At 38.2% G+C, this 27694-nt stretch overlaps 1 protein-coding gene across 1 annotated transcript in view; it reads left to right on the top strand.

Moving 5' to 3' along the window:
* The first annotated feature begins 6281 nt into the window (after positions 1 to 6281).
* UGGT2 (UDP-glucose glycoprotein glucosyltransferase 2) overlaps positions 6282 to 27694 on the top strand; it is a 90360-nt gene continuing 68947 nt past the window's right edge. The window contains exons 1-8 of the mRNA XM_037377847.1: positions 6282 to 6516; positions 8037 to 8119; positions 16065 to 16195; positions 17299 to 17411; positions 21615 to 21789; positions 23722 to 23818; positions 24858 to 24933; positions 27526 to 27626. Coding sequence (XP_037233744.1) covers positions 6338 to 6516; positions 8037 to 8119; positions 16065 to 16195; positions 17299 to 17411; positions 21615 to 21789; positions 23722 to 23818; positions 24858 to 24933; positions 27526 to 27626 — 955 coding nt within the window. The 5' untranslated portion in view covers positions 6282 to 6337. The remainder of the gene's footprint in view (positions 6517 to 8036; positions 8120 to 16064; positions 16196 to 17298; positions 17412 to 21614; positions 21790 to 23721; positions 23819 to 24857; positions 24934 to 27525; positions 27627 to 27694) is intronic.

Raw genomic sequence — 27694 nt, 5'->3', positions numbered from 1 at the left:
TTAGCCACAAAAAGCTTTAATTAAAATAAATTATACTTAAGAGTCACAGAATAGTTGTTATGGAAATTGCGCATGCCAGCCACCATAACAGGGTTCAACTCTAGGTTTCCACTGAATCGGTAAGCCAAGAAGAGATTCTTTTATATAAGTCCTTTTCATTAACAGCAACTATAGCTTGAGCTGGGTGCCTCCAAAGAGAGATCCCAAAGAAAGAAATCCCTGAGCAATTATACACTCACATCTAAGTTCCCTACCCCTCATGCGACAGCTTGGACCAATAGTAATATTAAGGTCTGGGGTCTTCCTGTTCTTCATTGAGTCCATTCATTGTCTCTAGATGGGCCGTTTCTTTTCTTATCTCTGAGGCTGCAGCTTCTGCTGAGATGGTAGCTTCCTTACCATCAGCTTGAACCTGCTCTGGGTCCTTCTTTTACTTAACTAGGCAAAAGTTCAACATATCTAGGTGAAAGTTCACAGCTTGTGGCCTCAGGTTTCTGCAAATTTTGCTACTTATGCTAAGCAAGGTGTAAGTAGTATACCAAATCACACAACATAGTTTAGGTTGGAAAAGCGTGCTGAGGGCCGTCTTGTTCTCCTTGTGCGTAAAGCAGGACCAGCTTCAAAGTTACTCAGGTTGCTCAGTGCCTTGTCTGGTCAAGAGTCACAGCCCCATAAAACACAGGATGTAATCCTAAGTGTCCCCACTCTCTGAAATTAGAATGACACAATGCAGAGGGGAGCATCCTTTTAAGAAGTGCATTATATTTTTCTTTCCTGCATTAGAGGTGCGCTAGCAAGACATTCAGTGGGAAGTGAGGGATAAACACACAATTTCTCCTGCTGGCTGCTCAGTCACACGCAGCCCGCGAGCCAGCTGGTCCTGGTGCCTAGCTTCTGCTGTCACCCAAAAACTGCTCCACGCACAGCTGGGAACAGGGAGTTACTGCAGGAGAAGTTACTTCTTCAGGAGCACGTACCTTCTCCCACAGAAGTGGTTCCTCAGTCCTGCTGAGTCTGTAATTCAGCCTGAGCCAGGAGCTGCTGTGTCGAACAGCCCTGCCTCCCAGCACACACCTTCACTGGAGGATGCTGGATGGTGTGGTCTACACCTGCACAGGTGAAAATACAGTTGCAATTCTGAATCATTTTTAAAAGGACGGAAGAGTTTCTTCACAGAAAAACTGCACTTGGCTCTAAGTAGACAGTATGTCATGGTCCTGCAGTTCTCGCTTCTGTGAAAAGTGACTTTGTTGAACACACGTTCAGGACATATTGGCTAATTTTCCAACTTCTCTTAGGCATCCTGGAAAGGATTCAGAACTCGGCTCACTGATCTCACTAAAAAGGAAAAATCAGCAATATACTTCGCTCTACAGGTATTTTACCTTTACATTTTCCACCTTGCATGTAGCAATAGCACCTTTTGATTTGTAGATGATAGGCCTACAAGTCAAATCCTACTCCTCTGTTCTGGGAAATATTGTGTTTATTTCCTCTGTGAAGGCACCTGCATCTTCAGACCAAAGTCGTCTTTGATGCTGCTGTTGCACTATATGTCCAGAGTTGCCCTGAGGTACTTCATTGCACATATGAGCTTATGAATTAATGTAAAAATATTCAACTTAGTACTTTTTATTTATAAATGCTCTATCTATTGAAGTTATAATCTCTAAAATATTTGCATGTGACAAACCATGTCTAAAATACAAGTATGTGGCTATTATTTGAATTATTAACTATAGTGATGTAATAGCCTTACTGTACATTTTATGCTAATTTTTGTGTCACCTGTGTTCCTTTCACTGAGTATGTAGACAGATTCAGAAGTTACAGTTAGGGAAAGAAGGAAACTTTTTTTCAACACCTGAGAACCTCACAGAGTTCTGTAGATAAAAGAATAATTATGAGAGCACACCACTTAACAACCAGGGTTGTTAGCCGGTGTCAGAAGTGCCAACTCATGTTACATGATGAGCTTGATCCAAAAAGCTAAGATGTAGCATAGTCAGACCTACTATGTCTGACTCAGAAAAACCTACTATGTTAAAGATAAGCCCTATTTTTTTCCATTGTTACCGTTAGTTGCTCAGGTTTGGCACAGTTGGAGACAGTACAGTCCAGAAATTCACACAACCACACTGCCTTGTTGGCACAGCAGAGCTGTGGCATTCCTTATGAACTTGAGCTGGTATATCCAGATGGAGCTGCCTTCCCCATTACATTTTACTGTTCTCCACCTATGCAGTATGGACATGCCCTGAGATCTGTAGGCAGTTTGTTGCCTGGGAAGTATACATTTCTGTCTTTTACATTTCTGAAGTGGGTCATTTTAAATAAGAAGCTGTAACTTTTATGTTTATTTTACAAAACAAAATGTTGCTTCAGGTTTTTTTCTTTTCTTTTTTAATAAATGTTGGAAAGAGACGAATACTGAAAGACAGCCATTTACTGTCACTGAAGCTGCATGTGTAGGCATAGCAAAGCAGCATGAATTCTGATTGCCAGAAAGTTGCACTGAGCATCTTCCGTGAGCTGTTGAAACCAGGCCAATGTTACTTCTGCAACAATTTTTATTTCACTTGCTTGTCCTTGTAAATCAAAATGAAGAGCTAACAGACTATCAAATATATTTTGCATTATTACATAATAACACTATATTGAGATATGCTAATCAAATAACCCAGCTTGGGTTATTTATTTTCAATGGAATGGATGAGAAGCAATGCAGTACCACATCCTTAATCTCTTCAGGGAAACACCTCAAATGCCTGACATAGGAGTGACATTGACAGGTTCTGAGGAGATCGTCCACCAATCTCGCAGCAAGATAAAAGGATGCCAGCAGTTACTGCTCAGGAGGCTGTCAATTAATAAACAGATAGCAGGTATATCTTTTGACTTGTGTTTGACATTTACATTATCTCTGAGTTAGGGAGAAAGGGAGCCTTTCAGCTCAAAAATTGTTTTCAACCTGTTAAAAAATAAAGTTTTATTTTCAGCTAACTGAATACACCAATGAAGCTCAACTTATTTCCACTTATTGCTACTGTTCCTATTAAATAGACATAGCTCACTGTGACTTATACTATAAAAGTTATGCATGTTACTGAGAAGCGTTCATTAATCACTTCCTCTGTTCACACTGAAACAGCTATGATAATCAATTCTTATTTGCACAGCTGTGGTATGAATAATTTCAAAATTTTGCTTCAATTGTTCTTCTGTTCTGCTGAAAAATGGTTTCAGAGAACTAAGGGTGTTTTTTCTCATGTATGTATGGAATGTACATACAAGAATGGCCAAGTGTTATTTGGAATACTTAACTACATAAAATTCTGCTGTAGAAATGAAGATTAAGTCTGCTCTCCATCTTCTACGTTTGCACACTGCTTAAAAATTAAAATTTGCTTTTGTCAAAATATAAAGAGATAGATATTTTAAAAGTGTGTAATGGCTTTTTGTGGCTAGAATGTAGCCAAGGTACCAAAGCAAAGGGAAGATGGATAAATATGCAAAAGATTTTATAAGGAAGATAATGTTCTGCTACAACACTGTATTTCTTTCTGAGGAGCGATCAAAACTGCATCTTAAGCAATGGATCAGATTGCCCAGAGAGGTTGTACAGGTACCAGCTTTGGATTTTTTCAAGACTTGACAGGACCTCAGAGCTGATCCTGCTCTGAGCAGGAGATTGGACTACAGACTTCCTCAAGTCCCTTCCAACTTCATTTATTCTATTTATGATCCTGAATTTTATGCACCTAAAAAAAAAAAAATCCTAAATAGGAGGGAGAGAAATGTTTCAGCAGGGAGATTCTTTCTGTCCAATGGAGATCTCTGAATTCAAGCAGAAAGGACCATCCCTCAACAGAAAAAATGGAGCAACTATTTTCTGTAGTTGACCACAGACTAATTATCTGATCTTTGATTCAGAGCTTCCACTTTGTCTTGCCGCTGAATTCAAAGCCAGTTGTATTTCCACAGCCAGTGCCAACAAATTTTATTTATCTTTTTGTATGGCAAATCATAAATTGTCACAGTTCAAGATGAAACAAGTACAAGCTATTAAGAGTTCGCCTTTAAACAATAGCAGCCTCTTCAATATGAATATAACACAAACTGTAACACAGCAACTTTATAGGAAAGCAAATGATAGATTAGGGCAAGGTAGATGCATCCATCATCACAAATACACAGTATCACATGGAGTTATGAAAAATGGGTGGTAAATGTATATATATGGGGAAAGTGCTTAGTAAATTTCAGTTTTGGCTGAAGAAACAGCAAAAAGCAACTTGTTGGTAACTCCTTTAACCACACAGGATTGTTAGGGTTGAGTTTGCTTTGGTAGATGGTCAACATAAACAGCTGTAGCCTATTCTGTGCAGAACAAGTGTAGTGTGAGTTCTAAGTCCATCAAGTGCATTTTGAAGTGGATGAAGTGAAGCATTTGCTATGGAGTGATGGAAGTGTCTTTTATCAGTTCATCACATGTGTTTTTACTTTCTATGGATGCAAGACTTTGACCGCATACATGTGTTATTAGCACAGAAATACAAGGAGCCCAGACTTACTCATCTGTACAGTACTTCAGCCATGCCATCCCTGTTAGCAGCAACAGCTTCTGAACTGTCAATATGAAAGAAAAAAGCTGCTTAGATATATTCTTAGATTAGATTTCTCCATATAAAAGATGCTGAATTTTGCTATTTCTAATGGCCTTACACATGAACCAAAAGAATTACTCATGTGGTTTTCATTTCTACAGAGGCATACCAAGGTTGGACTATTAGTCTTGGTTGGCACCACCAATGTGTAACAGTGGTACCTGAGAATCATCTGACATAACAACACAAATTTCTAAGAATATGTCCAAAAAAGGTCAAACACAAAAGCCCCAGACTGAATTTACATGTAAGTGACCCTCAGGAACATCTTTGTCATACTTTCAGATGATAAAGACCCAGCAGCATGTTAAGTAGTCATTTTGTTTGGTCAGATTCTGTTTGAGAACACCTGGCAGACAGACTCCTTTTGTTTGTACATATGCTGTTATACTGACCAGTCCTGAGCGCTAGCAACCCAAACTACACAATCCATAGCCTGTTCCCTAGACTAGTGCCCTACTAGTCTCCTGCCACCCACACAGCACCTTTAAACAGTCACAAAATGATTGTGAGCAAAATAAATCAAGGTGTATGCAGCAGCAAGATGTTCCAGGTTTCAGCTTCAAGTTCCATGAGTCACGTTTCGGAAAAGGTAATACCCCCTATTTTTAATACATCTGGAGAATTCTTCTTCTAATAACTACTCGGCGCTACTCTGTATTCACATCCCACAGTACTGCTCCAGAAGCACCCACATCAGCCTCCCGTGGCTTTGCTACAGCTGAGAAAGAACCAAGGGAAGTGTAGCAGCTTTATTAAAGAAATGGAATTACTACCGATATTTCCAAAACAGATATAAAAGAAGTTAGACCACAGCCTGAAAATTGTTAGCAGAAGTTAGGTAGAGGCATGGTTCTAGTGAAGCTCATGTTTATTGAGGAAAAAAAATATGTAGATAGGAAGAACATACCTGAAAATAGAAATTGGTTTGGAAAACTTTCACTTGGCAGGGGAAGGCAATAAATTACTTCCCCTTTCCACCAACTGCTACATAGGAATACATACACGTATTCTGTATGAGGCTGCTGACACTTAGGTAACACCTCAGTTACCATTTTTAGCCTGGCGAAGGCCAAGGAAGAACAGCCATTTAGAGGCAAACGCAGGCAGAGAGGCACTGCGCAGCGTGGGGAGCGTCCGTGCAGGCGGCTGCTGTCCCGGCGGCGGGATAGGACACCACCGCCTCGCCCCTCCTCAGCCGCGAGCGGCCGCCGCGCCTCACACCGCTCGGAGAGCGGCACAGCCCCGCAACTGAAACCTAAAGATAGCCAACACAAAACCCACGCTTGTAAAACAACCCAAAAATTTACAGAAACCAGTGGAAACGCCCCCGCGCCAGGCGACTGGCCGCCGGCCGCGGGCAGGGCGGGAAGCGCCTGAGCACAGCCCAGCGGCCGGAGGTACGGCCCCTCCCGCGCTTGCGCGGCGGCTCGAGCCACTCGGCGTTCCCGCCCGTGCTCCGCCCCCAGCGCCGCGTGTCACCCCGCGAGGCTGGCTAGCCCCGCTATTTATTTGGCGTCAGCTCCTGATTGGTTCCCGGCCTGGCCAATAGCGCTATAGCGAGGGCACAGCACAGCTAGTAGGAGCAAGGCCGAGGCTGTGTGGGCGGGGCAGCAGTGCGCACGCCGAGGCGGAGCGGGCTGCGGGAGCCGTGGAGGGTGGCAGCAGCTATGAGCAGCCCTCGCCGCCCTCTCTTCCTCATGGCGAGCCGGCCGGCGCTGCCTGCCTTACTCCTCGTCCTCTTGTGTGCCCAGCCGTGCCCCTGCGGCAAGGCTCCAGCCTCCTCCCAGGCCGTGACGGCCCGGCTGGCGGCGAAGTGGCCGGCGACCCCGTTGCTGCTAGAGGCGAGGTTCGTGCAGCCGCCGCCTCCCACCGCTGCCTCGCTGGGCCGGGGAGGGCAGGGCCGGGCCGGGCAGCGCAGCCGCGGCGGCGCCTCCCCGCGCGGTCCCGTGGGGCGGGGGCGCCGCGCTGAGGGGGCGCGAGGAGGGGGCGGCCCGTCCTGTCCCGCTCCCCGCTGCGCGGGCTGAGGGGAGGGTGGGCTGGCGGGAGGGGGCGGCTGCGCCCCCTTGCTCTCTCCCTCTTTGAGAGCGTGTGTTGAAGTACTCCTTTGGTGTAAAGCTTAGCTGTGTTCTCCCTTTGTGAGGCGTTACGGATACTGCTGGCGGTTTTGAGTTGCTATTTAAGTCGGCTTGTATTTAACCTCCTCGGGCGTCTTGCCGGTTAGGTTGAGGAGATGCGATGGGCCGATCTACTCAACCGCTACGTTCTGCTGAGTAACGGTATTGCTTCATCTCACCCCAATTAGTTTACTCTCACTCAAGTGAAATAATTATGTGTAAAGGTATTTGTGAACATGTGAAGCTATAGTAGTAAAACGTCTTTTTTAAAAAAAGGTACTGTCAATTATAATTGTATTTTCAAAATAGGAAGTGAAAATGTTTTCCAGTGTTACATGTTTGTGGCTCCCCTGCCAGATTGGGTTTAAATCTTTTTTGGTTTGTTTTTAAACTTACTTGTTCGGAGAACTCCCATGAAAGGGAGAACTGCAAGTTTCTGTAATCAAATAAATGGCAATCTTCCAAAGTAAAGATTAGAAAACAGTACACTCATGCTAGCAAGTAGATCTTTCTGGCAGATGTAAAGAGGGGGAAAAGCAACTGATTTTCCTTTATGAAAAATCACAGAACTTAAAAAGCGTTACTGATAAATTAAATAATAGTATTTGGAAGGAAGCAAACCATACCTTTATGTTTTGTAAGGATTACCCCATCTTTGAAAGTGATCTAGAGATTGGGAGCCTCCCCAGCATAGCGCTGTAGATACTGTCATCAATAAAAGCTTGTACTTTAATTAAGAACTGTAACCTGGCAGTGGAAGTGGTTGAGTCGCCATCCTGGGAGGTATTTAAAAGATGCATAGACGTGGCACTTGGGGGACATGGTTTTGTGGTGGGTTTGGCAGTGCTGGGTTACCAGTTGGACTCAATGATCTTGAAGGTCTGAGTGTATGGTTCTTATTATTAAATTTAGTCACTATTAAATAAGGTTTGTGTGCTGAACTGATTTTATTTATAACAGCATGTTGTGGAAAAAGTAGAATTTTGTGTTTATTTCTGTATCAGAGAATAGTCTGCTTGCTTTACAGCTCTGATGGTTAAGTTCAGATTGGTAGTATTTTGTTCAAAATTTCTTTTAACCAAATATATACCACTGTTCAGTGTTTTATGCTACAGAGGTGTTAGATGATCATTGAATACTTAACACTTGGTTGTTGCTAGTTATTTGTTATTTTAAACAGCTGAAGATTTTAACTGTGGTACATTTTTGGACTAAATAAACCTATGGACAATTCATTTTTGTTTTTTAACAGTGAATTTATTGCAGAAGATGGTAATGAGAAGTTTTGGCAATTCTTGGAAACTGTAAGAGAATTAACAGTTTATAAACAAGGAGGTAAGTTAAACAGCGTGCTAGTTTTAATACATTAACTTGCACCATATTTAACTTTTAAACATCAAGCTAACACATTAACTAGTTCCAATCAGGTATAGCCTAACTCTTCCACTGTTCCTTACTAGGCAGTTTTCTTTCAGAAAATTGTAGCATATTTCCACCTGAGAGCTCTACCTGTAGAGGAGTTATAAAAGCAAGGAAGATGAGGTGGACCGATCTGTTAACATTATGGAACAGAAATGTAACACTGCCTTGTTAATGGCTCAGCAAGAGCTTATAGGATATTCAGACTTCATGTTTTGTGTAAAATGGATGTTTGTAGGGGAGAGAATCCCACAAATAACTAAAAAGAGAATGCTAGCTAAAGTAAAAAATGAAAAGAATGACCGAAAAAGGTTTAATACTTCTATCCTCCCTTTCTCAGTTTCTCTGTGACTGTTTTCTAGCAGCAATACTGGTGTTTCAGAATAAATGTTTATCACTGTCAATACAGGATTAAAAAAGCTTTGCATGCTTAGACAGAAGATTACTAAGTTGTTAGAAGTTTGGAGAGAAGAAAGCATAAAATCCAACAAACGAAGCGTAAATGAGCCATCCCGGAAGATACCTGGGAGAGCAGTTTACTAGGAATGACCATTATATCTAAAAATTTGGAAATCTATCAGGCTTTACAACAGGTTGGTGGGTATTAGACTTCCTTGGTAGGTCAATAGATGAACAAGGTGAAAAAAGCTTCAAAACAAGGTAGGGCAGTTTGATTTTGCTCTTCACTTCAGAATGGTACAGCTCTTTAGGCATGGGTGTGAGGACCTTACACTAGAAGACACTTCAGGTAAATTGAATGTTACATTAATAGTCAAAAGCTAATAAATCGTAGAAAGATCATGCAGGAAATGGCAGTGAGATGACAGAAATGAATCCTTATTATGTGAAAAATGCTGTAGATGGGAGGGAGAACTTCAGGAACAACACACATCAGCAATCATAACTGACTGAACACAAGTTCAAAAGAGATTGGTGTCTCTGTGGATAAGTCAGTGAGAATGTTACCTGAGTGCTCAGCAATGCCCAAAGTGGCTGATAGGCTTAAAAGATTAGTAGGGAAGGCACAGGGACCCACATGGTAAACAACATTTTGCTGCTTATGACTGGTTTTTTTGTTATAAAAAACTGGGGGTTTATAACTGCTTCTTTTATAACGGTGTTGTTATAATTGCTTTTATGTTAAGTAAAGCATGATGTTCTACTTTACTGTCTCCCTCTATTTACCTCTTCATTTCTTAAGAAAGGATATAGTAGGAGCAGAAGACGTACAAAGAACTGTAATTATAGTTGTGGGATATCAACTGGAGAGGTAAAAAAAAATAATTACTGTGAGCTGATCAAAACTGGGGATGATCTGAGGTCAGAAGTATAAACAAAGCAAGAGAGAATCACTGAGAACAGTAGGCCTGAATGGTGTATGTTGCTTGGAGCCATTCTATGTAAGAGTATGAGGACGTGCAAAATGGAAGTAGGTACAGAATTTGACCTGTGGTCGGCTGCTAGTAGCATTTGTTGAGGCAAGTGCTGTTGACTCATGGTGTTTAAAGCCTTTCTTTTTAAGGCACAGCATGGTGGCATGAGGTATACCCTCTGCAAGGTTTTCAATGACACAGAACTGGGAACAGAAATTGAGAAGCTGGAGGGTAGGGCTGCCATTAGAGGGGCCTTGGCATGCTGGAAAGCTAGGCCAACAGAAATGGCTGGAAGTTCAGCAAAGGTGTTTTACAGACTCCTTCCTGCATGTGGGCTGGAATAAATTCTGCAGCAGTGTGACCTGGGCGCTGACTGAGTAGAAAGTGTTTTTTGAGGAACAGATCTGAAGATTTTTCTCAACAGGGAGTTGTATTAATTTTTTTTTTTTTTTGCTTGAGAAGGCCAACTACATGCTGGGCTGCATCAGCACGTGTAGCCAGTAGGTCAAGAAACGTGATTATTGCACTGTATGTGGCACTTGTAAGACTACCTCTGGAGCACTGGGCCCAGTTTGTGCCTCCCTGTTAAAAGACAGACAGACAAGATATACTGGAGGAAGTCTAGGAGAGGATCACCACAATGGCTGGAGAACTGGAGTAGACTTCTGAGGAAAGGCTGAGAGAACTGGGTTTTATTCAACCTGAGGAACAGAGGAGTAAGGGGAGACCTCGTGTCTCAACTTCCTGATATAGAGAAGATGGAACCAGACCCTTCCTGAAGGTACACAGTAATATGAAAAAAAGCAATGGGCACAAGCTGAAATGTGAATATTTTGGTTAGATACTAGGGAAAACATTTCTGCCATGGGCTTGGGCGAACACTGGAACAGGCTGCCCCAGGAGGTTGTGGAATCTCCCTTCCTGGAGGTACTCAAAACTCTGCGGAACAAGGCCCTGAGAAACCTAATCTAGCATTGAAATTAGATCTCCTCTAAGTAAAAATTTGGACTAGATGACCTCCAGAAGTCTTTTGGGTTGGTTTTTTGACTTTTGACTTGACTTTTTTGGGTTGGTTATTTTTTCTGTGAGTGGTTCAGGTGCAGCTGGTATTGCCTTGAGCCAGGACTGATGTATTGGTTGATGTGTCAGTGTGCTTTCATCAGCCATTTCTTGTCTGCTTACTTGGACCAACTTTCCAAGGAATTTGAAGCTTTAGTATTATTAATTATTAGTGGCACAGATGTCTGTTGAAACCGTCTGTTAGCTACATACTTTACCTATTTCACCTGGATAAAATCTGTGTGATTGAGAATAAATTTATTACCAGTAGTATGATTTGCATGGCCTGTCTTGCCAATAAAGTATTAGATACTGGTAGTGGGGAACCTTGAGAATGTACTAAGATATTCCTTTAAGTCTATTAAGCAATTGATGTGTATGTTTGTCATTTTGGCAAACAAACTCCTGTGTTTATAATGCAGGAAGTGTCAAAGTTCTGACATCAGACGGTTCTCCTAAAAGTCAAGTTCATAGTTGTAGTAGTATTGTACAAGCAATATGAACAGGATGAGAAGGATAGACTCAGTTTTAGAGGAAAAGAAAATGGTTATTTAATGACAAATTACATCACTATTGATTCTTCCAACTTAGAGCATCTTACTGAATTCAACATGATAAGTATGAAATAGAAATATTATGAGCATCATATGTATCCAGCAATAGTTAAGCCTCTTCCAGTAGGGAAGTCTGCATTAGGCACCTTGTAGTAAAATGGTCAGCTAGAGTGAAGAATACTGAAACAGTGGAGCGGTGTAGTTACTGGGAGGTGTGTAACAGTATACCGCTGGGTGGAAGTTGGTTCTGTAGATGGTGTGGAATAGGTTTGATCTTAGCTGTTGTGTGTCAAGACACATTGACATAGAGAGATGTTCATGATGCATTGAGGCTGAAGTAACAGTAACTGCTTGAGCAAATTAAAGTATCTCGCCTGAAAAGGATTGGTTACAGGGACTGACTTCTCAGTTCTGCTCTGGATGATACCTAGATAGGATGGATAACTGGGAAACAAAAGCATTGCTTTTAAATAAAAAGAATTTCTAGATTTGAAGCTGAAAAACTGGGTTTATAGGAGAAGTGGATGATAGACATGTATCCCAACCTATATCGAGTATTTCAGAAGAGTCATGAAATATTAAAGCTAAAAGGCAACTTAAATCAAATATGGTGGCTTTTTCTTTTTAAATCATTCCTTGGGTGCTTTCCAATCCATTGCTTATCAGTTCTCAAAACATTATTTTAAATTTAGAACAGTCAAATCAGCATTTGTTAACTTAGATAAAATATTTAGCCTTAGCAAATTAGGTCTAGTAATTTGGGTTTATCTGGGTACCTATGATATATGTAGCAATTTAATGGATTTGGTAGGAACTATGTATGTGGAATTTGGTAAAGCATTTAGTCTGTTAATATGTTTGCTTGTTCTAACATTTTCTTTAATATGAACTCAAATCAACTTGGCCATTATTGAGGTTATACACTATGAAAAAACATAAAGTTAATTATGCGATACAGTGTATTAAATTAGATTGAGGTCTTCAGGTAGGACAGACAACATTGTGTACATCTATTTAATATGCAGCATGCTTGCTGCCTGTCTTGTGCAACTTTTGGAAATGTAGATGATGGTGTTTTGGGCTGCATGTATGTTATAAAGAAATCAAAGCTGCAAAAAATTCATATTAAGACCAGAACAGTTACAAAACACTGAAGATTACATTTTAAACTTGCTGCAGCTTTTGTATCCCAAAAGGTTAATTTAGAAACACAAAGTGAAGGTGAGTAGCCAGTTCCCTGCCGATTAATTATAGCTTGAGTGTTTACTGTGTTCCCAAGTGGTTCAGTTTATGTATTGAATTTTCAGCAGCCTCTTAAATATGTATTTAACCCCCCCCAAAAAAAAAACAAAAAACCCACTAAAAAAACAAACACACAAACATACATATAAAGACCAATCATGTAAATTACCTTTTGTGATCTAGAAGACTAGATTCACAGTCTAGGAGAGTTATTCACAACTAAATTAAATATTTTTTACGTACATATCAACCTTGAAGATTTAAGAGGAATCAGTCTGCCAAGCATGGCACTTCTGTAATAATGCAATAAAAAGGTATTCTTTCTCTACTGGCATCTTGCTTGAATGTTATAGGGATTTGCCTGGCCAGTGATTGCTTGAACTGCTGTTACCTGGGCTTTCTAATTCCCTGGCTGATCTATAGAAAAGATATATGCATCTATGCAGTTGGAACAATCCCCATACTCCCATTCCCTAAAAATAATGATCCCAGCATCCTGTGGTGTTGTGACCAATTATGTTCGTTATGTTTAATCTCCCTACCTCCCATGCCTCAGTACTTTGAATTCTCCTGTGGGCCACCAGCATATATTCAGATTAATTTTTTGCTGCATCTGTGGGGGATCGGAGGAGCTGTGATGCAGACCTTACTTTCCTTTTGTGACTGTCCTGATCATCTGCTTTCAATCTAACTGATTCGAGATACCGCTGTGGGTTGCTGATAGTAAATGTCGATGTTTAAATAGGAGTCTGCTTAGCTAGCTGTTCAGTTCTTGTTGTAGTCAATCTAATCAATTTAGCTACAGGACTTGAGAGCACTATTCAACTGACAAATTTAGGCATCTTTAGAGGGAGCTAAATAGGTTTTCAGATTTTGTTGGCTGCTAGGCTATCTCTCTTGGCTAGGGTGGATTTTACAGAAATGTTGTTCATACACATGTGTTCGCATGTCTGCAGTCTAGAGCTGTATTCTATTAATGTCTCATTTATTTATTTTTAAATCAACTTTGTTAATGATTTTAGTGGTAATAATGCTATCATGCAGCATTTTATGACCAGAAGCATCTGTTTCTCCATGGTTCCCTGTAACATCCTAAGAAATTTATTACGACTTCTACTCTTTGGCATAGAGTGCAATGTTAAAATGTGCCTGGAGAGCAAGTAGTTACTAAGTTTCAAGGAACAAAGACTATATGAAAATAAATTTGTGAAACTGAAGCCATAGTTTTGTGTGTAATAAACTTAAAAAAAGGTTTTGCACTAGGTGGATCATGTAGCATTTGATGTGAATTAATTTATCTTGTTGAAGTTTAAAGTACGATTGTACTCTGAAAAAAGCCAGCAGCATTAATGTCAGTTGAAGCCGTAGGAATGGATGTATGATTTGATAAATGTAACCTTGTCAATATGTAATGCAATCATTTCTGAAGGTACATGACAAATTATCTTTTTTTTAACTCATTAAAATCATAATTGTCTTAATCATCTTCCAGAGCAAAAATGTCAGTTGTTTTATATATGGCACTGAAAGCACAGCTGGAATTCGTAAACCAAAGAACTTACAGACTTGTGGTAAAAATATTTTATTGAGGCAGTACCTTTACAATTGTATATTTAATAACTCTTTGTTGTATCCAGTGGGATGTTATTTGGGGCTGAGTGGAAAGGCAGAAGTTTCAGATTGAATTTTTATTGTTGTGGAGATAATTTGAAGAAAATTTGGAAGTATAGTTACTGGAAAGATGTTTCAGTCTGGAAGTATTTGTCACTTCCAGATTTTTACATTCACTGCTTGGAGTGCATGAAGCCAAATTTATCTCATTTGGGTTCTACTAGGGCTGTGTGTAGGTTTAGAAAACACAGATGAAGGTTTTCTGTCCATTGAATTTAATGTTAGACTGTGATGATCATAGAGAATTTATGGGAAGGCAGCTTTCTGGAAATGCAGATCATACCCTTTTGTAATATTAATTTTTTTTTTCTAGTGAATTACAGCAAACTCAACCTTTCTAAATAATGAGTTTTAAGAAGGAGGAAAAGGCAGGAAGGAGATCCTAGAGGCTTTAAGAACAAAAGGAGGTTGGGGTTCTAAAGAGGAAAGTGAAAGGACAGGAAGTGCTCAGTTATAAAAATTGTATACAGAACTGCTGGGAGCAGTTAATGGGTATTTCCAAATCTATGGCAGGGCTGTTGTATGTGGTCTAATGTTTTGCTGGAACCCAGGCCATGGTGAGGGAATGGCATTTTGATTGATGTACTCATTTGAGATCAGTACTGCTGAAATCTACTGCAGCTGGGGCAGGTAAAATCTGGCAGGTTAAGCCATGTGAGATGATTTTCACGCTGTGTTAAAAATTGGGTGCCACTTTGGACCCCTAAAGGGGGTTTTCTACTGGGACGATTGTTCTACTTCCACAGCAAGAGCACCTTTAAAATTAGGTGTTGACATAAGAACACAGATATCAAACTGTGGACAGCTAGAATGGCTCCTCCCTGCAACTTCTTTTCCCTTTGCTGCAAATATGAAAAAGATCTTGAATTACTGCAGTTTCCAGGTAGTATCTATCAATGTAAGTAAAACACATGCTGATTACATAGATTTGGTTGTTTGGGTTTGGGGGTGGGGGGCAGGGCAGGAACAGACATAAATTGGCAGTTCGGCACTGCTTCACATGGGTTCAGCTGTTCCTCCTGTGGAAGAGTAATCTCTGGAACAGGGATGGTGCACAGTGCTTGGTATGGTCACAGCTTTGGTTCTCCGACCCTAGTTTGTGTTCAAGAATATTATATAGTATGATGTATACAATCTGATTTTTGGTGAGCATTCTTAAACAGATACAGGTCTTTTTCACAGCTTCATATTATTACAACCTTTTCTAATTAGGCTTCTTTGCTTCACAATCCAAGGACGACATGAGAATGTTCATTTGAATATGCCTCTAGAAGAAGAAATGAAGTTTAATTCTTTCCAAGCAATGTTTTTTATTGTCACTTCCGTCATTCCCAGACACCATCCACCTTTCTTCTTACTTGGAGTCCTAATTTTGGCCTTGAGGAGAGATATGAAGGGAGGGTGGAAGCCACTTCACACATTGCATCCATTCTCACACTCATGCTTATCATGTATTTTTAAGGAAGAAACAGGATATGTGAGAGTAGCTCAAAGTATGTCACCTTTAAAAGATTTTTATTTATGTAAGTTGCATGGTTAAGAGTGTTCTAAGACTAAATGTGAGGAAATAATTTGTAAAATAATGCTGGTTGAAAGTAACCAACCTTCAAAATATGCACTAAAAGGCTTACATAAGCTTGACAAATAAAAATAAATGAACAAGCTCTATTCAAGACTTTCCATATGGGTCTGCAGAGAGACATTATTGTCTTGAGTAGATTTTTATATTGCTGAAAATTATTTGGGTGTTAACTAGTGCTATTGTGCTCACTTTTGCATCAGGCCTTTAGAATTCATAGTAAAGGAAACAATCAACAGTGGACAACATTCAAGACTTTAGAACTGCCAAGCAGCACTAATATAATACTTCCTTATTATGTAGCACAGGTAGATATGCCACATCATTTATGGCTAAATACTAAAAGTTTGTCTTTTTTTTTTCTTGTTTTTTTTCCCCAACAGATTCAGAGCATTCCTATTACAATTTAATCTTGAAGAAAGCAGGGCAATTTTTATCCAATTTGCAAATCAATCTGTTGAAGTTTGCACTTTCCATACGGGCGTATTCTCCAACTGTTCAGATGTTTCAGCAGGTGACTGTATTATCTGATATATTTGGTATATGATTTGATATGGTATCTTGGCTGCAGAGTAAAGAATGTTTGTTATTAGAGTTCAGTAAAATGCATGCTGACATTATTTGGACTCAAACATGATCCATTTATAAAGGTGATGCTTTATAAGCTGGTTATATTAGTAGGAACAAATATTCATGTTTAATTGTATGGATAGCATTATTTTCAGCATAGAATTTTTGGAATTGTTCATTTGCAAAACTCGGGTTGTGGGAGTTTTTTGCATTGCTTTAAATGCAGACATTCCCAAAGTAGGAAATTTCCTGTAGCGTGAAGTCATTTGTATTTATTATTTAGTGGACTTCTCATCTCTTTCATTATTTTAGAATTTGAAAAGGTGAAAAATAGAATAGTCAAATACCTGCTTTGTTAATGAAAAAGTGGGAGGATGTAAATTCACTGTGCTTCTAGCCTAAAACTGCTACTCTTTTTAGCAATGCCACCTTCAAGATAAAGTGACAAATCCATGTATCTGAAAGGTAATAATCTGTAATAAAGTTAGGGTTTTTTTGTAAGTGTTCTCTGGAGGAATATCATTATCTCAGACTCTTCATCTTTTAATTTTTATCTTTCAGCTTGTGAATACCGAACCATTGATATGCAGTCATATGATTATGAGAATAGCTGAATATAGAGTTCAAAAAAAAGGGTTGGGGAGAGAACCAAAAATTGACGTTAATTTTTTGCGATGTATTGGTTAGCAGTCAAATCTTTGTACATTAATATGATTGCTGATAGCAACTAAAATTAAAAATATCTCAGAGTACAGGCTGTGATTTCAGCTTGAAGAGGAGATTTCTCAGCCCTGTCTTTACAGAACATAAATGGACTTGCATTTTCTGGGGTATGACTGCATTTGATAGACTATATTTCACAAAGGCTATATGGTCTTAATCTTCTAGTATTTTCCATTACTTTTTTCACATGTACCCAGTTTTGAATGGGCTTAATTAGAAACACAACTCAGTGGCAGCTGTTGAGTTATTTTAATCAAAGGGATGTGAGTTTAAGTTGAAGTGCAATCAAAGCATTCTGGTTGAGTATAATTGTTGAAATATTAGATTGCAGCTGATGAACCTCCACCAGAAGGCTGCAGTGCATTTGTGGTTATCCATGAGAAGCACACCTGTAAGACTAATGAAATAAAAAAGCTGCTGAAGAAGGCTACTAAGAGGTAAATGTAATGATCTGTTTTAAAAGGAAAAGTAGATTACTAAAGAGGAAAATACGTTATTGCGTATATACTTGCAGTATTTTGAAATTTTTTGTTCTGCTTAACTTGATAATGCCAAGCCCATCAATTCATGTTTACTGGATATTTAAAGACATACCCATTGACAGGGTATGTTATTTTAAAAGAGTTACTTTTGGTTTTGAAATACTTTGAACACTCAATTGTAAATCAAAGTAGGCTTTTAAAACAAAATCATAGAGCTTTGCTCCTCTAACCACATGGATAATTTTGTATTTCTTCCCTTTTTTTTTTTGGTATAGGATAGTCAAGTTTAAGTTACAGTGTACTTCCTATACAAACCTACCATTTAATGCATCTGAGACAGTACTGCTGCTGACAGATCTTTCCATACAGTCAGTGCCACTGCATTTGAGGTTTTCTGGATTGTGAGGGCTTGGCACAGGAGTGGAAGAAGAGTCTTACCTCAGCTGATGTAACCTTTCCTCACCTTGTGCTAGACTTTGCACCTATCAAGTTTTTCTGCAGACTTTGTCCTGTGGAAACTGGCATCAGTCCAGAATAATTTTGGGCTGTGAAGTAAAATATGAAAACCTATCAAAATAATAATAACAAAATAATGAAAGCAAAATGCTTAATCTCTATAAAAAAAAATTAATTTGTATTTTTTCAAGACCCGTATCTAACATCTATTTGTTTTTTTCCTGTAATGGTCAAGGTCACCATAATATACATCAGTGTCCATATCTTCAACAGTTCATGGAGATACATAAAGCTGAAAGATTTAGTAGTGCATGTTTCTTGGATTTTGCGTTCTAGCAAATATAAATTGGGGAAAAAAAGCCAACACTGAAAACTTAGAAATTTCTCTCTTTGGGGATGGTTGCTTCTGAAAACAATTTTGTGCTCTGAATATATGATTTGTGGTATTTTCGAAGTCCATTGATGCAATTACAGTGTACTAAATTGTTGTCTTTTACTTATTTAATAGCCAAGGCTTTTGCAAAAACTTCACTGTGTAGTTTGCAATATCCCTTTTTTAACTATTACAGTCAGTCTAGCAAATCTCTCTTACTGTATTACATAAATTATTTGTACCATATTTTGGCTTTTAAAATGACGTTGAATTCTTCTGGTCATATATTAAGGCATCATGGGACTCTAACATACCACAAAGTCTGAATATACTCTTCTAAAGCAGCTAACTGGATTCAGGACATTCTCCTTTCTGGAGATGCTATCCCCAAATTTACAAGATTCTGGAAGATCGATAGAATCCTGAAGTATTCAGAACTGAAGGAGTTAGACTTGCTAGAAATCATTAACTTTAAGAACTCAAAACAAAACTGAAGTTATTTCTATTGAGTTGTTCTTGTGTTTTGGTTAGTTTTATGTGCACCAGTCATACTACAACCTTCAGAGCTGCAGGGAAAAAATCTTGATAAATTTCCTCTCCTTTTCCCCACTCCAAAAGCAGTTGTGTCGCTCTAAATATTTAGAGTTCCTAGAGCTAGACTTTGAGAAAAAACATATTCACCTTCAGGTAATTGTTTCCACTGTTATTTCCAGTTGTACTGTGGGTAATGGATGCTTTTCATTGTGCTGGAGATGTTTAGCCTAGGTGAGGTAGATAGGGCTGTGCTTCTGTTCTTCCTTTTCTGTCTGGTGAACAAATGATACATGGGACAGTATACCTTCTCACTGTTGATTCCTCTCAACCAGTCATTCTTTTTCCTTGTGGCTTTTATGAAAAGACTTAGTTTTGTTTTATTGATTCCATTTTTATTTCAAACTATTTTCCTTTGTGTTTCATTTTATTTTTCTGTTTTCTGTCTTGGCATGACTCTTCCACAAGCCAGGCCAACTTAAGGTGGGCTTTCAGTCGTGTCATAAAGTTCCCCATATTGGATGAGGACACTAGAAATGTTCTGTGTTGGGGGATGATAGTTCCAGATCTCACTGGAAGAGAAAGAAGTCTGCAGTATTATTTTGTGCAGATCCGTCAGCTCAACCGGAGATCCAGGAAGTCTCAGGCACTTTGGACTCAGGAGAGACGAAACAGTCTGCGTGTCAAGATCCAGGTTTTTCTTCATCCAGTCCTTTATGCAGCAGCTACTGTGATTTGCACACTTTCAGCCATGTTGCAATGGACTGCATAGCTGTAATTGGAAGTATTTTGTGTGGAGGTGCTGTGGGCTGCTCAAGGATTGTGGATGTGTCAAAGGAAGATCTTCAGTAGTTACATGGCTGGGATTGCTTATCTTGCTAATTGTGCAAAACACAGTGCTAAGACTTCTGGGGCTGTTGCTGCCAAGAGCAGAAGTATTGATGGGAGTCATGTTTTGCTCAAAACAGTCAGTACCTTTGAAGGGTTGTCAGTACACGTCTTCTGTCCATCACATTTTTTCAGCATCCCATCTTGGCAACTATCTAGGCAAGCATATAGTTGCCTGTATTACACTAGTAACTGGTTAGTGAGTGCTGAATACCACATCCTTGTTGTTGTTGTTGTGCTTTGAGGGTTTTTTTTGTCTGCCCAACTGATGTTCCTTCCCTTTCAGGCAGCCTTCTCATGAGAATCTCTTACGGCAGGAAATTAATTAGCTTTCAGCTCTAAGAGCAAGAGAATAAATTCCTTCTCACTACTCTTCAGTGTTGAAGAAAAACAGAGAATGGAGGCTTATCTTGGATTTACAAGGGCTGAACGTTCTAACTCTCTGAAGTCATTATGCTAGCTCTATGCAGTGTTACTTTACTGCAGCACTTAATTTTTTAGTGAAGTGTGTTCGTTACAGTATAAAATGTGTCCTTTGAGACTGTCAGTGTTCAAGAAAGTCATGGTGGCACTTGGTACCCACCTTGTGAGAACAGGAGTCGTTCTTCCGCTATACATAGGTGAACAGTTGAGAAAAGATAAGCCCCTTGGTTTAGGTTTTCAGCTGTCTATAAATGGCTGTGGCAGTTCTTGTCCCTCTGGATATGAGAAGGAAGTAGAGCAAGGCACGTGCTATATGTGTGCTTTCATTGGGGCAAATCTGGATCTGTTCTTGAGCAGAGCTTATTCATTCAAGAGTTGTTTCAGAGTCCCTGATGGCACCTACTTTGTCTGTCTTGTCTTGTGATGACAGTGGGAAAGCTTGCCCGATACTTGTGACACTTGGCTGCATGCACCCAAGTTAATTCTCAAACCAGGCCCCTCCTTTTATCTGTGCCTTACAGATGTGGTCTTTGATTACATACCTACCAAGCTTACATGGAATGTTGATGGTAAGGCCCTGAGTAGCCTGATGCAAACTGGGCCTGCTTTGAGTGAGGGTTTGGAACAGGTGACCTCCAAAGGTCCTTTGCAGGGTAATTTATTCAGTGATTTTATATTGAAGATATTCCTAAACTTTGCATCACAGAAACTGTGGCATGTGGAGTTCTGCTCACACCTTTCTAGTATGACTTTTCAGTGAGCATCTGCTACACACATTTCTGTAGTGCATGTTGGATTAGAGAGGTCTGGAGGGAGTTTACTGGTCTACTGCACTGTTTACAGTGCAAAGGCAACTTTGAAAAAGAAGTGTACTCAATAATTAGCACCTTGAGTATATAATCATATCCTCTGTTACTTTTCCATCTTTGCCAGGTTTTATTCAAAAAATGTTTGCAGTCATCTAAGAAATCATTGCAGGTATAGAAAGCGTAACTCTTCTAGTCGTGGCTTGCAATGGTGAGGATAGGTAGGCAGTCAAAATTTGCAAAATTAGCTAAATTAACAGAGCTTGATGTTGTTTAAGAACCATAACCCCAGTTAGTTTCCATGTGTGTTTAGCAGCTCTCTCAAGTCACTGAATATCCCTCTGCTACTCTGTTACTCACTGATTGCTCTGCATCTCCAATAGGTTTAATGCATCATTTAAATTCAAAGCTTCAAGCTGTAACTGATTGTTGCACAAAATCTCAAAGTACTATGCTTTTCATTTGCTTTTGTGTTGTGATTTTATAAAATATATTAAAATTATTTATACTTGATGCTGATTTTTCAATTGTATATTTTAATTTGTAAATTTGGTGTTCTAAGTTCATTTATGAGCAATCATGATTATTTTGTGATGATTTTAACATGGATTGTATACTTTTAGCATATAAACCCTTACTGTTTTTTTCATATTTATCGCAATTATTTGTTTTTAAAACCAGACCCAGGCCATATCTTTTTAAGGGAGATCATAAATTCCCAACTCTCAAAGAGGATGGCCCAGTGGTCGTTCTTTATGCAGAAATGGGTACGAAAGACTTTGTCAAATTTCACAAGATTTTATCTGAGAAGGCGCAAAAGGAAGAAATTGTTTATGTTCTCCGTCATTATGTTCAGGTATGCAATTCAAATTAACATTGGTTCAGTAAACTGTTAGTGTTCTGTAATTATTTTGCTTGCTTTTTGACCAAACGCATTTTCTACATTTATTTTTGCATTTGCCTAAATCATATGCAGTATGTATTCTAATTTTAAAACTTTCTAGGTGAAGTGATTCACCTAATACAGACTTTGAAGCTGGGAAAGTATGATAATATTATCTAATCCTGCATGCAAGCACTGTTTGCATCACTGATTGATCTTGAGATATCCTTTTTTGGTTATATGTCTAGTTTTTGTATGTTGGTGAATCTTGGTAGAGCAGACTGAACATATTAGGAACAAGAATGAGAATAAAGGAAAGAGAATAGGAAATAAAGTTGGAAAATAATTATGATTTTATATATTATCAGTATAATCTCATATGTTCGTTGCAGTACGATAGCATGGACTGTCACAGTCAACTTTACTAACTAGTTTTTTCATGTTTGCATCCCACAGTGTCAGTATTTTAAACATAGTGATTCTTAATGCTTTTCTTAACTTACTCTTCTCCCTGAAACAAAACGAGTACATGGAACTATATTGTCCCCAGTTATTGGAAGGTTTTTGTAATTTGTATTCAAGGTATAGCTCTTCAGTAGTGTGGCTAATACAAGAATAATCTGATAGAGTGAGAGGTTGCTGTGATTTATGTAGACCAGGCATTTCAGGAAGATGAGATCCATAGTTTGTGGATGACTTTGAGTTGTTTGCTCACAGTAATGAAACAGAGAATTTGAAGAAACCAGCCTTAAATATTAAGTGGGGTGGGGTATAGTTTTACTGAACGTTACATTTTTATGCACTTTTATTTCAGTTAAATACCTACAGTCTCCTTGCTCTGACCAGCTTATGCACCATGGTGCCCTCCCCCAAATGCGTGCGTGTTGTCTTCTTTCCTGCACTTTTTCTCTCTTCAGACTGCTCATCCCTTTTCCTCCTTCTTTACAACCCCCATTTTTAGTCTTTGCTTCCCACTGAGAGATTCTCCCTTCTTGTTTATATTAAATGCCAGAAGAGGGAGCATTTCGAGCAGAAGAGGTACAATCTTTCTGCTTCCATTTTTTGTGCCAATATCACTGAGACTGCTTAGAGATTGCAGTGCTCTGTGCATTGAGATTTGCTTAGAGAAAGTCCCCAGCCCTGCTAGGTTTTCAGCTGTGGACTTGGAGGATTCTCAATACAGAATGATCCATAGGAATTGCAAGCTAAAGCTGAAAGACTTTAAAAAAAGTTCCTGCTCTGCATGTGAGAATTGCATTTTGGAAAGGGGATTTTCATAGTTTTTTGGCAGATTAGGGTATGTTTTCAGAAATGTGTTCTCTGAGTGATTACAATACTGCATGTCAAACTTCCACTGCAAAATTAGAAATACTTATTGTATGTTTTTAGTAAGTGGCAACCTGGTTTTAGCAGTGATACTTTAATATATTTTCTTAATCCTCTTTGCAGAAAGTGATTAACTCTTTCATCAAAACCTTTTAAAAGAATCAGCCTGATGCAGAAACAGAAAACTTCCTCCAAAGTTTGGCAAAATTAAAGAAACTGATAACAGTTTTTAAAATGTGAATTCTAAGACATAAATAATTACATAGGGTACTACCAGCTCTGCCTATTTTAGTCCTTCTAATACTATGTGAAGGGACTATGACTTTGACACAGTGTTTCTGTGGTCTGCGGGAGATAAAGGAGTCCTTAATTTGCTACGCACCTTCTCAATGGACTGTCAATGTGTTACATGACTTAATTTGTTTGATGTAGCATTTTGTACTTTGAATCATAAATTGAAAGATGAATTTAAGTTATTACTACTATAACATTCTGAAGTTACAGTATTATATATTGTTAATCTCCTAATACAGTTTATTAAGGTGTTTTTTTTTCTGTTAAAATAATATCATCAAACAGAAACCAAGTTCCAGAAAAATGTATTTATCTGGATATGGTGTAGAACTTGCAATAAAGAGCACAGAATATAAAGCAGTAGATGACACACAGGTTAAAGGTATGTGGGTTTTTTTAATTTATTGTTGATATCTTGTTGGAGATAATACTGAAATATATTATAATCCGGTTATAGAAATTAATCATAACCTTCAAAACACTACTGACTCTTTTTACAGAAGGAAGTCTCAAGCATAGGAACTAAAACATCAAAATATATGCTAGCATTTGTAAACAGCTGTGCTTAGGATATAGTTCATTACCTAACCTCTAATTGTTGTTTTCTGTGGCTTTTCAAAATGTAACCTTTAAGTGTAAGATTGTTTAACCTTTGTTCTTTAATTACTTTGTTTGTTGGCGTCCCTAATGTGTTAATCACTACAGTATCTACACATTAGTGTTTCAGGGGTGAGTGTTTTTTTCTGAATTTATGTGGAAGTACTTCCAATTTTTTGTAGGAAGGATGTGCTATATCATAGAATTTGGTACCAGTGTATGTTACTACATGTTGAAATGAGACATTTACTATAGCAGGTCATAGCTATAGCATTCTGACACAGAGAAATTACTTTGCATGGACATGTAGAACACAAAGAAAGAAAGTTAAACCTTAGTCTTGCCAAAGAGAGTTAATACCCTTTGGGTTGCATTGAAAATAGTTTAATTTTTTTAAGGGAAAGAAACTAATATCTGACTCACATCAAATGCTAGCTGGAGATTCCAATACTTTAAAGCCATCATGCTTTTCAAACATAAATTTTTTAGTAGTTGACTGATAAAATTTACACTTACCACTTAATCCGTCTGAGAAATGGCTATTTTGGGAAGTAAACTACTTAACCATCTCAATTTCTTTTATATAAAAAATGTGACAATTGGTTGAATTGTATTTAAAATTAATCTGAATGTTACTAAATTCTGTAAAGTGATTCATCTTGATGCCAAAATATGAACTAATAAGTGTAAATCTAATTGAAATTACATCTGAAAATTACAATTTTCTTATTGTATGTTTCTGTTAATGGTTTTAAAATTCATAAGAACATAAATATATCAGTAACTTTCCTAATATATAGTGTCTTCATGTGCTATGTGTTCAGGCGCAAATGAGACAAAAGAAGAGGAAGATGATGAGGAAGAAAGTGATGTCCAAGGATTTCTCTTTGGAAAGTTAAAGTGAGTTGATATAAATTATAATTAAACTTATTTTTGGTTCAGGTTCCAGAAAAAAAACCAAGGCTTGACTTTTTTATAGAATTGGTGAGTGTTATGTTGGAAATTGCTTTATTTGCCACATGTGAAAAAATTCTGATTAATTTTTTTGTGTGTGTCTTGTGAATATAAAGATGGAACACTTGTTTGTTCTGTTCATTTCAGTTTGTTGCTTTTAGTTCTCTAATTCTTTTGAAATGTATACAGTAAACTATTTTAGTACAAAAATTCTGTCTGGGCAACAGTCAAAAAAACTTAGAACACCATGTTATCATGTTTGTATCTACAGTAAATTGTTGCTGCTACTTCTGTTTTCAGATAACTAGAATAAAAATGTTGGTTTTCAACATGCAAGTAGTAGCACAACAAGTCCAAACCTGTCTGTTGTGTCTACGTAAGGTGTTTTTAAGATGAATAGTCGTTCATTTCTTAGAGTTAAGGAGTGATATTTCTAGGAAGATGTGCTTATTAAGTTGGTGAATCTGTGTTGTGTTGTATTCCAGCAGGAATTCTTATATTTAAGTTGCAATCTATTAGATGAAATTGGATGCTACCCTACCAAGGGCCCCTTCCAGTCCTCCATTGATGAATTCATTTTGTGGTTGCAGTCATTAAAAGTGCTTCCCTTTTCCTGTCACAGATCCATGCAGTGAATCATAAATTTTGGTGGTCTTTTTTCTTCAACAAGATACTCAAGAGTGTCTTACCTTCTCTAGTGTAATTTTCTTTCTTATTATTTAAAGCAAAAAGTAAACTTGTTTGTAGATATTCTCACCAAGCTGTAAGTCTTCTTGGAGTTCAGAGCCACTAATGCTGTCTAAATTCCTGAGTGTTCATCCCCTTTCTGCCTTTTTAACGTCAACACTTTGAGATAAAGTGCAACCAGATCTGTGGGCTTCCATGTAGCTTCACCTATGTTTTAGAGGCATTCCACAGCAGGTAATATCAAATGCTTATGTCATATCTTTGAGCTTTTTTTCTTCTTGGATTGTTCTAGGTTTAGCTATACTTAGATTCTTGATGTTGCGCTTCAGTTTGTGAAGCTGTCAGATAATTATTCAGAATTTTTGACATTGTTTCTAGACTCCTGCTTTTCTATTCTTTTCATATTGGAGATGAAAGAGATGTTTCAGTAATCTGTAAATTGTCCCTCAGTTGTAGCCATGTCAAAGGTTGTACTTTTCTCAGCTGTGAAATAATTATGAATGTAAGCAGAAGACATAAAATCTTAGAAATATAACTATTTGATAGTGCGAATTAACATAATTCAGTCTCACATCATGAGTGGGATACCCAGAGAAAGGTAACTTTTCTCAGTTGGCTTCATGTGTGTTTTATTTTGTGCCTACATTGACCATAGCATACATGAGAAACAGAGGACCAAACATCAGTAATAGATCTTGGCTGTGGCTTCTGGCTAGATCTTATTTGTCAGTTGTCTTCCATTCACAGAGGAATTGAAGATCTGAACAGAAAAAAAACCCTAATCATCAAGATAAACTTGCAAAGGCCACAGTAAAAACAGTAATTAAAGAGCTCAAAACAAGTTACGAGTTTGCTATTTCATAGGCAGATTTCTAGGAGTACGATGTTATTTCTGTGTGTGTTATGAAGAAGAAAATTAAGGAATCTTCTATTTTTGCTTCCCTTTTCAGCTGAGTATGCTTTCTTTGAGGAACCTAGACTACATTTTAATTTCAGAACAACAGTCTTCATCAGTGATGTTTTTCTTTTTCTGTGAAGAACAACTGCTAATATCCAACAGCTAAAACATTAGGAGGGAGGGATTCCTTGTGAAACTTACTAATATCTAAAATAAAATGTGAAACATTACAGAACTTAGTCTTACTGCTTTGCGTGCCTGTTTTTTAGCTGCTATTTGCTGCTTGCTCAATACTTCTAGTAGAAGAATCTTTAGAAAACTAATGGAGATTATTTGGTGTCTGAGGGTGTCTTGTAGCAGGCTGGAGTCTTTGCCCTCAAGACTTCTTTGCCCAATTGTGTTTAAAAAAACCCCAAAATGTAGCTAAGCTTTTGGGCATCATGATCTTCAGGTCTGACTAGTGATTTGTGTGCTTAGTAGCTTGCTTTTGTCAGTGATGTTAATTTATAAAAGATGTGCTCAACATTGTCTTGCCTACATCTTTTGTGGGTAATACAGATTAACTGTAACTGTGCACAGAGTTTGTTGTAGTAAAGTTAGGATACAATCATGTATCCATTATGCTATAATAAAATAACTATACAGTATCCTGTATTGTGTGTTAATACTATGTAATCTTTGAGTTCATTGATTCCATCAGAATTTGTTACAGGGTTTGAGACAGATCACTGCAAAACAATTGAACTCTTTCTTGTAATTAACTGATTTCTAGTCCTCAGAAATCACCTCTTCTCACCCTAAATCCTCATTTTTGTTTTAAGAATGAATTAGAATTTTAATTCTTGCTTGTTACCCCAAAGATACCATACTAGCTGTGAGCAATACTGTGGATAAAAGTAGTTGTTCATGGATGACGTTGATTTTTGCCTTTTAAAAAGAATGTTTTATTGTAGACAGATGCATCCTGATTTGAAAAATAATCTAAAAGAGTTTAAAAAACATCTAATTGAAACTACTAACAACATGGAACCACTGAAGGTTTGGGAGCTACAGGGTATGTGTTGCTTTTTTCTGAATTAACATAGTACTCTGTTAATTTCTTTAATTATGTTGATGTATCAA

Source organism: Falco rusticolus, chromosome 2, assembly GCF_015220075.1.
Source record: "Falco rusticolus isolate bFalRus1 chromosome 2, bFalRus1.pri, whole genome shotgun sequence".
Taxonomy (NCBI): domain Eukaryota; kingdom Metazoa; phylum Chordata; class Aves; order Falconiformes; family Falconidae; genus Falco; species Falco rusticolus.
Note: the sequence above shows the minus strand (reverse complement) of the source record. Positions and strands in the feature narration are given on the sequence as shown.